At 36.1% G+C, this 14,451-nt stretch overlaps 2 protein-coding genes across 4 annotated transcripts in view; one reads left to right on the top strand and one right to left on the bottom strand.

Moving 5' to 3' along the window:
- Dbp80 (putative ATP-dependent RNA helicase Dbp80) overlaps positions 1-747 on the bottom strand; it is an 88,206-nt gene extending 87,459 nt beyond the window's left edge. The window contains exon 1 of the mRNA XM_083114922.1: positions 573-747. Coding sequence (XP_082971048.1) covers positions 573-629 — 57 coding nt within the window. The 5' untranslated portion in view covers positions 630-747. The remainder of the gene's footprint in view (positions 1-572) is intronic.
- A 1,475-nt stretch (positions 748-2,222) lies between these two features.
- LOC145981138 (uncharacterized) overlaps positions 2,223-14,451 on the top strand; it is a 36,508-nt gene continuing 24,279 nt past the window's right edge. For all 3 annotated transcript variants that reach the window (XM_083114251.1, XM_083114250.1, XM_083114249.1), the window contains exon 1: positions 2,223-2,383. In XM_083114251.1, the coding sequence (XP_082970377.1) occupies positions 2,327-2,383 (57 nt within the window). In that variant the 5' untranslated portion in view covers positions 2,223-2,326. The remainder of the gene's footprint in view (positions 2,384-14,451) is intronic.

Genomic DNA, 14,451 nt, shown 5'->3' with positions numbered 1-14,451 from the left:
GTTAGGTACGATTCAAAATTTGGAAAAAAAGTTGTAAATATGAAACACATTAGGCCTATCCTGTAATAATGAAAAAACAACATAAATACAGCACAAAATTTAACACTCGAAACCAAGTAAGAGTTGTTGACCACATCACCAACCAGTTGATAACCAGTTGATGGAGGGATAACGTTGAGACGGACCTAAAAGAAATCGGTAAGGATTGAAAAATTGGATTGATCTTGTCCAGTATAGGAACAGATGGAAAGCTTGTGTTGCTGCAGCCAAAAACCTTTGGGTTTAAGAATGCTAGAGAGTTAGTTAGTTACACCAACCAATATTGACACTAACAATGAACATCGGATAAAATAAAATTGATACACTAAACTTTGAATAATAAGAAAATATGCTTATTTGCTAGTTAATTAATTATTTACAGACTAAGAAAAGCAATTCATACTAGAAAACGTTCTTTTCTTAGCAAGCTTATTATACCTAATAACGGTTAACTCGGTAATGTTGAATAATTTTACAATTTCTTAACTATACAACTTTCTACAATAAAGTGAAACTTCTCCAATAGATATTACCTTAAATTTTGGAAGGAATTGCGTAAATCCGAATGGCATTTTGGGGTTGATATTCATTCGTAGCTCACAATAAATAGCTCAATATGCTGATCGCTTCTATTCAATTGCAAACAGCACAAATTAAAAATCGCGTCCACAAATATTAACCACGAATACTTTTTTTGGTAATCGCCAAGTTTTCTTTAAAAATAGGATGGGTTAGCTACACATAGAAACGTAGATTGAAACCACCAGCGCCATGGTACGAGCGGAACTGACAAAGAAGCACATTCATCCATACAATATGCGTAGTACAGATTATGTATTGTGATATTGCACTTCATTCATGCTTTTGTTTTCGCTCCTACACGACATTACTTTCACGTGTATGCGTGCTAATGCTTTCTTTATATAACAAAGCAGATGGACATGACAATGGGTGCAATTGTTGTTTCTTTCTGGTTTAAAATGGCTTCTGCTGTACTGGAAATTTCAATAAATAAATAAATAAATAAATAAAGTTGATTAGTGGTAAGCTTATCCAACCAGTTATGCGGAGACGTGTGGTCAGCACGACGAACCACCAGCCGTTGTTGTAGGCTTCATATGACCGGATTACGCTACTCATTCGACATTCGTAGCTCCCCAATTTCCTCACGATGCTGGGTGGCCACCGGTCCCATACACAGGCCGAAGTAATTAATTCTTTAACATGTATATATAGCGTTTATTGCCTCTAATTACCTTCTATTTACATATTTTATTCATTATTCATAAAGTACTATTCATGTATTACTAAAACTTATAAATTATTTACATAAAAAGGGGAAAAACGGACTGCTCTCAACTTAATCCGGCGCACTTTCGAGCTGGTGATTGTGTGAATTCAAAGTTCGTTTGGAGTTATTTGTCTATGGTCCCATATCTAAACATTGGACTGCTCTTGGAGTTGTGCTCCAACGTGGCAACAACGCGAACTTCTTCCACCCGCCTAATTTCAGGGCCGTGCGTTTAAAACCCGTATATATGTTCTAATATTGTTCTAAAAATTATAAATTAGTTCTAGTTGGGTTTGATATTTCGGTACTATTTCCCCATAACAATTTTCCAATCCACTTTTAATTGAATATTGGGGTCTAACCCCCCTTCCTTCCAATATCCTTGCTAAGCCCGCGACTGTGTAATATGCCTCCACCAGTTATTGAACCTGAGACCACTTTATTACATTCCAAGCCTACTCAGTTTGTGAAACAGGAATAAGTGACTAATCTATTGCCATTTACTTTATTGCACATTCTTTTCAAAATCAGAATGCCCGTCGAAATTACAAGTTCCGAGAGAGAAAACTGACATATCAGCACCCAACTGTTTGCATCCAGGGATTTTTTTGTGTCGTCTGCATTTCGTAATCTCTATCTTATCTGCTATACTACCCTTTCCTTACTTCCCTGCATTATTCTTATGAATCAGTATGTGTATTCAAATGTGATAGATTCTAGAGACGCCTCTGGCGAACTTCAAACACTAAATAAAGGCAAAATTGCCATTATTATTACATCAAATTCCACAGCACTGTAACATTCCCGCCAGGAGATGATTTACGTACTTCTCCCTAGATGGAGCCAGGATCCACGATTTTTCAAGTTCAAGTCTAATCACGTGACCCACGCTAACCGCCATCTTTTCGTGCTGTACAAACAGAGTTACCGGGATTCTGGCGAATTCCAGATTTTACTTGTAGTATAGTGTTTATACGCGGTTGTCCGTCTTAAAAAATGTCGGAAGAAACGGCTGACTTGAAGAAAGAAAACACGATGGAAGTCACAACTAAGGTAAGACTAGTGTATGTTGTTATGTAATGTAAAAGTGGCGGAACCATGCTGATCCAACGTGATGAGTGCGAAATAAGGGAGACAAGATACAGTTTCCAAAATTAGTATTGGTGTAGTACGTTATCGTGTGCATGGAGATGATGATAATAAGGAATTGGACACATTAGAGAATCATGTGAAATATAAATAAATCCTTAATTTCCACTTGAAGTGGTTGTATTTACGTTGTGAAAGCTGGTATTTTCGCGTCAATGGCGCTCGTGAGCGAGCTTCTTCGTATATAACCCCCTAGTGGGGGACAAGTGAACTAAAAGATAGCGCCAAGACGAAGCGACGCTGACTTTAACGCGGTTATGAATACAATTACCAAATAAACACTGCACCAGTCACAATAATAAATATTGTGTAATATATATTATTATGCACATCTTATTACACCCATATATAGCCTTAATTTCAATTTTGCCGAACGTTACAAAATTATAAAGCCAACAAGCGAGTTTGTTTGGGGTGAACGCTCTTGGCGTAAATGTGAGCCAATACGAATTAAATGCCGGTCTAGATTGATGGTATTTTATTTGAAAACAATGTCGCGAATGTGTACATTTCTTTAACAACAAGAAAGTAAAGAATTTTAATATGTTATGGGTATGAGATTTTTTTTTTAGAATTGCCAGAATTCTCTGGATTTGTAATTCATTAATCTTTTCATTCATCACCCAACAGAAATTATCACCTATGAGAAAGAGGTGGTTTACAATCAAATTTAACATTCTCATCTACTCTGAACATACAAATAGTAACTCGATAAGCATAATTATAATGCTAAGAGTTCTCCTTCATCTTAAAAACAAATACAGAAACGATTTGAATAGAATGTTTTATTGTCGTTAGGCAACCTCAAGTTGCAATAGATAGTGTCATACAAATATAATATAGTACAGGATACATTGTTAGTACAAAATAAATGTACACCATAGCTTGATAATATAAATTGTACAGTGAGTTAAGTTATATTACAAATTCTGTCTTCAAATTCTTCTATATTATAAATACAATTATTTATTAGCCATTTCTATCCATTTATGAAAACTATTTAGTCTGTGACTGTATCTCCTGATGTAGTTTGCTGTACAATTTCGTACCAGTATATCTATAGCTGTTTTTGGATTTGCAGAGTCTCAGAAATTCACAGTCTAGTATTATAATTATGTACTGTGTTACATCTCAGGACCGGATCAAGAAAGTGTGGGGCGTTACCCCCACACCCCTTATATGCCTTCATGGCGTGGTGCTAAGCACAGGGGAACACTTTACCTTTTTTTTTGTTAGATCTTGTGTACCAGTTTGATATAGGCAAAACACATTTCACTCGTCCATTTCGTAATTTTTTACATTCGTACTTACCTATTATGCATTGTGAAACATTATTTAAGGTGGGATTTTGCTTTTTTCACTGAAATAATTGTAATTTTTCACATTACAAGTATTTATTGTTCGTTGCTTTTTCGCTTCCGTTACATGCAATATGGTGGGCAAATCTTGACTAGCGTTGTCTATCGTCTGTGGGTATGCAGTGTTTCAATCCTTCTTAAACAAAAAATTCCTACTTTCGTTACAGATTTGGTATTTTTTTCCGGGTAAATTCTGTATAATGTATGTGATGCATGACTCAAGACGACTTCGCCCACTCTAGTGACATCTGTATTCTTTGTGTATGTCATAAGTAGATCCCAGAATTTATGTAAATACATATTTTTCCTTTGTAGCCAACCAAAAAATTACATTTATATCGGCAAATTACGATGTTAAGAATCATAAATGTGAATTTCATGTTTCATATTTTTACATAAAATGTGCTTCCAGATTTTTATTGAGTAAAAAGCTATAATTGTGGGGCAAACATTCAAACTTAGCTTTATTCAAAAATTAAAAATATCTGTAAATTAATTTAATGGTTCACTGTACATTACATTAACCCTTAAACTACGGCGTGTTTCAAAATGGAACAAGGAGCTTTTTCTCATAGTATGCGACTTTTAGGACATAGTGTGACTTGGATAATGATAATGGTCGGAGGTTCATCTTTTGAGTGTCACATGAGACTTGGCATATATCATTAGCTACTAGTAAAGTTTAATTTCATTCTTAGTATATTTGGGGAGGGGACAATGTCCCACAGAAAAAAGAAAACCATGACCTTTAAATTAGAGATTTATACAAGCAAGGGTGCTTGTTACAAGAATGGAACACAATTAGGCAATATGCAGGTACCATTTTGAACCCTCACATCATGGCGTTGCCTACGTAGGGACCTGACAAAATTCAAATTTTGTAGAGAAAAATATGATTTCTTAATTTTCATCTTTTCTTCCACTTGGTAACTGAAATTGGGCTTCTAAACCACAAGTTTATAATCTAGTCTGTACTGAATAAAATGAGGTGTAATTTGTAACTTTGGCAAACATAGTTTCCGATATATGTATATATATAAAAACCTTGGGTGCATTTTAAATTTTCTGCTGACTACAAGCACTGTTCTTACTTTAGAATATTTTATTTCTCCAAAAGTATCATCAGCAAATGCGTAATTCTTGCCATGAGAATGTGAAACACATTAGGAAATATGCAGGTACTGTTTTGAACAATAACATACTGGCATTGCCTACTTGTGCCATGCTTGTTCACAATAAAATTCCTCTTTGACTGATACCTACTTAGTTCATGATACAAATATATGAAAATGTTAAAATGATCACCCATATTGACTATTTACTTGTGCTTACAAGCTGTTCGAATAAACAACTGTAATCTTTGCATGCAAACAACCTATTATGGTACCCTTGACCTTCTCTATCCCTGCTAAAAAAGTGATGAATTTTGCATGGTTTATGAAGACTACATTATGTACATTTTCTGTTGTTTTTAGCTCACGGAGATGTGTGAAGTAAAGTAGCTCTGTTTCCTTAGCCTGAAGCATCACAGCCCGAAGGCTTCGCACATGTGAATATAGCACCCAAATCATCTCCAGACGGAATGTTGCCTACTGCTTCATAACACAACATATATTAGTGACAAAAGTCGATAAATTTACAATATATAATATGTTAAATGAATTTTAAAATAAAGTAACTTGCAATTCTGAAGTGAAGCTATCATTAAGATGTTAGGTGTTACACTCAGCAATTTTCTACTTTGTATGTTTTTGTTAGGTTAGGAGCACTAAGTTTGGTAACATTATTTGCATGTTTTTTTTTTATTATTTTGCTATCTGAGTGTGCATACAACTGTTTTTTATGAATAAAACACTGTGAAAGTTCTCTTGAGGTATAAGGTTTTTACTTACGTGGGCCTGCGGTACTTTTCAATCAAGAAACTGTTGTTTGTGGTTTCTGCACACAGTTTATATAACATAAAACATCGAAGTCTGGGAATTAGAAAATAATTCAACATAATTCTGGAGGGAGTACAGTTGGTCAAGCCCCCCTCCTTCTTCCCCTATTTCTGTAGTACCTATAGATGTGAAAAATTGTCAGCAGTGACATCAACTGCCAGTTTTTGTATTTTGGTCTGTGATTTGTCAGACGTAAAAAAATATAGTCAGTTGGTTTTTTTAGTTTGTGAATTTTTATTGTTGCATTTTGGGGATACAGGATCACTTCCTAATAGTCTTTTTCGTTTTGCTAAAAATAACACATTATTTTTTATCATATATCCCAACCTATTGATAATGATTTCATACTGAGACAAAGTAGCCACTTATCAAACTGTTTGGCTTTCCGCAAATGCTGAAAATTATAAGTATTATAATTTGAATTTTCAATTTTACTAGAATGCTAATTTATTGATACAACCCATGGCTCGACAGCCTAGGAGAGCCGAGGCCTACTTACCGACTGTCACTCTCACTTGCACAGGTGGGAGATCATTGAACCGGTTACGAGGTGACGTGTGGTCAGAATGACTAATCCCCAGTCGTGGATTTAGGTTTTTCATGACCAGGTTATGCTATTCATTCGTAGCTCCATAAGTTCCTCACGATGGTGGATGGCTACCGGTCCTGTACACGGGCTGAAGTCTCAGGAGAAAAGTTGTTAGCCTTCCCTCAGGAGACTCAAACCTGCACGTGTCCTGTAGTCTGTGCCCAAAGCTTGATGCCTTAGACTGCAGGACACAGCCTGGGACTAATTTATTGATATGTTGTAATTAAATTAGGCCATACTTTGTCAGTAATTTTTACCTTATTGACTAATTTCTATGTTGCAGATATGAATAATTTTTGGTGAAAGTATGTTAAGCTTGAAATCTTCCAATGCTGTTTATTAGGCTCTTTTCGAAGGAAAAGCATGGGAACAAAATATAGGTACATATGGGCTGAAGCTCATATGAAAGGAAAATGTAATATGTACGAGATTTGTCCAAAAAGAAACAGATTTTTTTTTTAAATAATCGATTTACCTTGTACACAGCTTAATTGGATTTATCACCTTCAAATTAGTGTCCTCTGCTGCTACAGTGCTCCCAGTGCTTCTTGCACTGTTGGAATGCATTTTGGGGAATAGCCTGCAGTTCCCAGAGTGAATTTTCTGTTATCTTTTCTATACACTGGTTGTGGCATCGTTTCAGGGTGGATTTTAACCTGAGAAATAAAAATAAGTCCACATATGCCAAATGGAAAGGGGGGGGGGGTATACAACAGGTGTGTTGTGCTTGGCGGAAAACACTTGGATAAGGAGCACCGAATGCACTGGAGCGTTGTCATGATGTAGCATCGATGTTCCATTTGCCCACACAGCACTCATAGCCTTCCTCGAATGCCGCATCACTTCCAAACAAGACTGTTTGTTGATGTTTTGACCATGTGGGGCATCTCATAACGGCACAACACCTTGATAATAAAAAAAACACAAGTAGCATAACTTTGACAGTGTATCTACAATTTCGGAAAACAAAAAATATTCTCGTGACTTATCCAGGTTTTCCAGACCAAGAACCAAAATTTTCCAGCCTAATGCCTTTACGGAAATTCATGTATTTAAACGACTGGAAGGTCGTCACTGTATTTAACACCACGCTTAACCAAATTTTTAGAATATTCACTTCCATGCAAAAGTGATAACAAATAGGGAAACTTAATAGAATTGACCATTGCAAAGAGGTATCAGGGGTGTGCTTTTATGTAACACTAAGCATGTATTGACTTTAACAAATGAGTTTTTTTAAAAAATCATAAGTAATGCATAATTACAGTAAATTTAGTTATAATATCTGTATTAATCCTAATGTCTACCAAACACAACCCAAATATTGGTGCAAGAAAATGGGAAATTCCAATAACCATAGTTGTGGACAATAGTTCAAAACATAACCCTTTCCTAGATTGTTTAATATAAAATATATACTGTAATACTCAGTATATATATCAAATGTAACCCGGTCTGGGAAATCAACAATGGCTGAGGGTTCAACGTGCTGACTCCACGTCATCCCTTACCAGTTGAAGATCTCCACACCTCAAGGTAGGATTGTGGGAGGGAGACTGGCAGTCAGGAGATAGGCCAAGGCCCTTCTAGGGCTGTAGAGCCACTGGTTGTTTTTTATATTATGAAGTATAATTTGTCCGTTAACTTTTGAATTTCTTACTTGTCCTTTTTTATTTTATTAGTTTAAAAACCTATTACTACAACACACTTTTGATATTTTCAGAAACAGTAAATGTCCATGACTTTACAGGATTTAGAGGTTTACCAGACTGGTAGACATCCTGCTTTGACATGAATGACTTTTGTGTGCCGTTTTATATGTCTGCGACAATGTGCCCACCCGCTTCGATGACTGTGCTTTAGTTTTGAAGTCATAGTGACAAGATGGATTGATTTAAATTGGGTGTTTTTTTTTTAAAGAAAGAAATCACTGATTTAAACCACTTTATAGAAATAATTTATAGAATAATCTACATAAGGATTTTGTAGATATCAGAATCACATTTAGTGAGAGTGCATTAATCTCATAATAATTTAATACTGCTTATTAGGCTCTTAAGAAAGGAAAATGAGGAAACAAAATATATGTACTGATGGGGTGAAGCTCATACTAAAGGAGATATAATATGTAAACTGTACGCACACTTAAATTTCTCTTGATTTAAAATTCAATTATTTTTACAGGCAAAATTAGCAAACCTTTTTTGTAGAAAAATATACAAAATACTATTCATAAATAGCGTCATTATCATTAAACTGTAAATTAACATGGCAGTTACAAGGTTTTTAATTTAAAGTTGCAAATATATGAGTACGTACAAAATGTTTTAGTTTTGCTGGAACTAATCCCGACGATCGTTGTTTATTTCCCCATTATTGACTGAGATACAGGGTAGGATTCAAAAGTAATGAGCCTTCGTTCAAAAAGACATATTTATTGAGCTGATCGGTACAACTGACTAATAGTCTTCAAAATAGGCACCTCCTGCATCAATGCACTTCTGTAGGCGGCTTTTCCATGACTCAAAGGCATCCCCGAAGTCCTGTTCTGGGATGGCTGCAAGGGCTGCCTTGACATTTGCTTTGATGTCCTCGATGGAGTCGAAAAGTTTTCCTTTCAGCACTGATTTTAAGCGTGGAAACAAGAAGTCAGGAGGCGACAAGTCCGGACTGTAGGGAGGCTGGGGTACCACAGGAACGTTGACTCGGACCAGGTAGTCGTTGACGATGAAGGAGGTGTGGCTGGGGGCGTTATCGTGGTGAAGCTTCCAGTTGTCCTTGATGTCCGTTCGCTTGCGCTACGCTTCTTTTCAGCCTTTTCAGGACTTCCTGGTAGTAAGCAGCGTTCACGGTCTGTCCGGGCGGGACAAACTCGTAGTGGAGAGACTCAAACGCCGGTCCGTGTTCAAAAAATCACGCACTCGCTGCACATTCACGTCAGTTCGGGCCGACGACGGGCGTCCAGACCGGGGTTCGTCAGTCACCTCTTCCCGGCCCTCACGAAAAGCCTTGTGCCACTTTTTGACTTGAGAAGAGGACAGACACTCAGTCCCAAACACCTGTTGAAGCATTGTGACCGTTTCGGAAGGAGACTTGCCCAACCGGACGCAAAATTTGATCACGTAGCGTTGCTCTAACGAACTTTCCATATCGCCGTGTCACGCACCACTGTATAGGGGCTACTGTTAAGGCCGATGCTACCGCTCCGAAAGCTGGGAGCCAGTGAGCACAGCTTCATGTGAGAGAGGTTTCAGCTGTCACAACAGACTCAAGACTTACAGGAACTCTCTGAAGCCTGAGACACTGGATGATTTGCTCAGTTTCCGTAAACGGAACCCCCCTTCCCTGTCAGAGATTGACCCAGCAGCTGTGATTGATAAGTGGTACTTCAGTGCAGAACGACAGCGCTACATAAACATTAATTCCTAACTTTTTAATAATTGCTCATATTTTTGTTATTTATCAATATAAAATAGTGGCGACCAAAGACTTTAGTCCGGCGACTGATTTCAAACTAGAAATTTCATGCCCTGCTGTATATCATACTTTATTCTCCACAAAATTAAACATACATTTTTTTATGAAAGCTATGCTCTCTCAGCTTCAAAACAAGCCCAAGATGAAAATTATACCATAATTTAAAGAAAAGTTATGATGAGTTTCTCTTGACCGTGTAAACATAATTTTTTACATTTTTTTATGATGTTGGAAACCCCGCTGTATGAATACCATGCATCACTGGGGCTAAAAGTTTACATATGTAAGTTAATTCATGTCTTTTACCAAATTTCCTGAAAATTTGAAATGTTCTCTTTTTTTGTGATTTGGCATGGAATGATCCATATGCATGTACATAAAATTTGTTTTAATGAAGATTTTTTAATAAAAGTAATGCAAATCCCACTAATTTTATTATATAGCCTTTCAGAACATACTTTTAAGCTTCAATATAAATAAGAAAGATAACTGCTCCGCCTTATAGTGATAATGCAATTTTAATAATGTCAGACGTTGACACAAAAAATCAACATCATATACAATACAAGATTTTTTCTAGCTCTCAGTGCAAAGGAATCTTGGTGACAACTTTTTAAATGGAATACACATGAACTTCAGGGGGGAAAAAAATAAAGTGAGATGTTGGTTTGACATTGATATGCAGTAAACCCTCGTTAACACAAACTCACTTAAGACGAACACTCGGTTAACATGAACAAAATGTTGGTCCCGGCAGGGATGTATTATATCTTATAGAAAGTTTTATCAGTTAATACGAATTACGAACTGTTTTTTAGTCCGTTGCGTCATTAGATCTAATTTAACACGAACTTTCAAAGTTTTTCATAATTTTTTTCTGTCGTTTCTCTGGAAGAAATCGCTCAACAATCTTTTAACATCTTGTCATCAACTTATACAGTATTGTAACCAACAGATTCATATCAACAATGTGTTCAAATGTGTTTTTCTATTTTTTAAAACATAGCCAGTATGAGCAACATCAACTTGCAAGCACTAAGACAGGAGTCATGGCCAAGAGGAAGTAAACAAAACTGAAAATCCCTGGTTAGCACAAATTATTTTAACATGAACTCTTGATTTTTCGGTCCCTTGGGATTCATGTTAACAGAGTTTACTGTAAAAAAAATTCTGTTAAGCACTGCAGGCTATCACCATGACCTTGCCAATGACCAATCTACAGAATGCTGAAACTATGAGGTCTACAAAAGATTTTTTTTTCTTGTGTTCATACTGTGGTAGTATTAACAAATACACTAATTTTCATTGAATTCCGAATCGGTGGGTTTCATGGCCTGGCTGATTTGACATGGAATCAGTCAAACCCTAAAAACATGTTTCACACCAAAGTCCTAGTTTTACTGCTGGCCTCTTGGGGTAAATTTTAGAAATGCTGAATAATATTTCTGTGGAAACTGATGCTATTGGTACTGTTGATATCCTTTGCACAACTTCTGATAGAGCATATACCTATATCATAAACTTACCACCAAACGTGTGGATTTGTTTAACTAGAACTTATTTTGTTTTGGCAGCTTGTTAGCCGAGTGCATTACTTGCCAACCTTAAGACTCGCCACCAAAGTTCCTGGACATCTGTGTTATTTGCGAGTGTCCGTTCATAAATATTTTCTCATCCTCTAGGCCAATAGTGGTAGAAAAGTGACAATACATAAAAACATGCATTTTACTTCCTTTACCATGCTCTCATTTTTCTTCCAGTTTTATAAACATGCAGGAAAGTTATGTCAGCAATATTTGCCAGGACCAGCCCCCCCCCCCAATTCAAATTTTATTCCTGTTGGTGGTTTATTTTATTTCGTATTTGAGAAGATCCTATCTGGTATAGAAAGTTCATCACATGTAATTGATTCATTAAATTTAGTTGATATGTAATTGATGGGTAAATTAAATTCAGGTATATATGGCCTTGTCCCCGCATAAAGTGGCTCTGGGGTTCACCGAGCCTCAAATCGGTGACTATCGGGGGGGGGGGGGGGGTTGTAAAGGCAACCAGACTGTGGAAGGCAGTGTTAAATTTTTTTCAGAAATGCACTTTTGGATGAGAAAAATACGTAAGAAATTATCAAAGGGTCATAATTAGATGTCTGATGACTGATGCCATGTCAATCTGTCATTTGCGACCAATATTGGTCATGTGCAACATTTGATGGATTTTTATTGGTGATTTTATGGGTTGAGTGAAAAAGTGCCATTTTTGGGACATATAGCAGGTTGAAATATTGTCAACAGACGCACTCCATATGTGCCTAGGTATTGGCTATACATTTACGTGAAAAATCATAAACCAAGATTTTGTGCCGAAATTGGACTCTTGAGATAATCCTAGTTTGCCTCTGGTTACACTGAATTCTCTTTGCTCAGTTTCGACACTACTATGCCTGTTCTTTTAATTGTTTGGAGCAGCACATGTGCATTGCTGAAGAGTATTTTACTACTCATTCCTACACTCGTGTGCAAGAGGTTACCAAACTTGGGACATTTTAAATTACAAGGGTCACCTTTATGCCATAGGGGATGCAAAATATATCTGAAGCTAAGAAGAAATTTTGAATGAAATGTTGAACGTAGGAGGCACCATTCACACTGAAGGGGAAGAAGCCTGGAAATTCTCCCTCCCCTTTCCTAACCTGTAAATCTCTAATTTGAATCTCAGCGAAGGCAAGAATTTTATCCAATATTTTATATCACTTTTGTTATTGTTAATGAAGGTTTCGAAGTAATAATTTACATTAATTGATGATTTGCAAAGAAACTGTAAACCTTTTCGTTGGTTGGTTCATTTAGTGTTTTAAGTCCACTTTATGTACAGTAAGGCTAATCAGGACTGGACTTACAGTTTAAAGTTGAATCTGAACCACTATGTGCCTCCACCGGGTATCGAACCCGGGACCTCTTGATTACAAGGCGATGACACTACCACTGCCCCATCGGGGAGGCCAGTGTAAACCATTTCGTGATTGTTCCACTCCAAAAACAGATGTTTCTGTAAGAGCCACAAAAAGTTTATGCTTGGAAGTAGTGATGTTAATGGCACACACACACACACATGTATAAGTAAGCAACGACAATATTATTATAACTTGGAGAGGATGTGATTTGCAAGCGGAACAAGCATGGGAATTTAAGGAAGTTTCCTTGCGAATCATCAATTATGTATGCATGTGTGTATGTATTTACATGTATTTCCTGACTACAGCGTTGACTCACAAAATAATACATATCAGGTAAAAACTGTCGAAATGTAAAAAGAGGAAGCACTACTTCCCCCTTCACCACCTTTTCTACATTTTATTCAAATCGGCATGCACGTATCTAGTATATATGTCGGAAGGAGGTCCTCACCTAATGTCTCAAAATAATAATAATGTTAAGTTAAAATAAGTATGGTTACATTAAATTAAAGTAGTATTAATTGACATATTCAAATTAATTAATATATTTTTATTATGTGAATAGGTCAAAAGGCAGTATAACGATAGTGATAATGTAGCTATTCATTATTTAGCTTACGTATAGGTAAGGTCGGCATAATATATTTATAAAAAAATTAATAACTGTCCTGGCAAGGAAATTAATGTGAAGTAGATAAAGAATTGAATATTTATTGAATATCAAAAAAGGTTGTTAGGTTCAATTGACGAAAAGTAAAATTCCTGGTAATATGTTATGCATATTATTATACATAGTAATAAATCTTCTTTGGTACTATCATTCAAAGTCGTATCATCCCAATATAATCCTTGCCTTGCCTTCCAGTAAGTTCTGCAGAAATAAGTAATCATCTATTAAATAAGTATATTTTCATTATTTAATTGTAGTTATTATATTATTTAATTATTTTCATTATTTTGAACTTAATACCCATGCGAACTAGCCCTCCCCGTCAGTCTGAGGCAATTTTGCAAGAGAGGCATCTAGTGGCCAAGTGGCGAACCGCTTGCGATTTCAGAACATGCTGGCGGCCGTATCTTTCACTATTGATAATACATGAGTTTTTTAAACAATAATTTTTGGCTGTGCAAGTGTCTTTTGAAAGAAAAGCCCTTTCTAGATTGGTCATAAAAGAATTGAGCATTACATTAGTATGCATCATAATGGCCATTTTCGATTGTGCTACCCTCAAATCGCAAAACTATTCTGTGCTTATTTACGTATTTTCTTATGGAAAATCAAATTGAAATTGCATAAATGTGTCATGTACTCAAAGTTTCATAAAGTAAGTTCACATCCACTTCGTGTTTTCCTGCAAATTTTTGTCCTAAAATGTTATATTCAACAAAAAAAAAAACAAAAAACGTTAAATTTAAGTGCTTTTCACAGCGACCTTCGCCAAACTCCACTGCCCTCTTAGGTTAAAACTCGGCTTTTTACTTTTAGCTTTTTGATGCCCATTCACCTTCCTATAACAATATAGACACACACACACAGGCACCATAGTAAGTATTTGTTGTAGTTAAATGTAGAGAAAGCAAAAAAAGATAAGCTAAAGTTCACACTGAACTGAAAGAGGAATGTTGCATATTACTTGAAGATAAACCATTACAAT

This window comes from Lepisma saccharinum, chromosome 29 (genome assembly GCF_977018435.1).
Source record: "Lepisma saccharinum chromosome 29, izLepSacc3.1, whole genome shotgun sequence".
Taxonomy (NCBI): Eukaryota; Metazoa; Arthropoda; class Insecta; order Zygentoma; family Lepismatidae; genus Lepisma; species Lepisma saccharinum.
Note: the sequence above shows the minus strand (reverse complement) of the source record. Positions and strands in the feature narration are given on the sequence as shown.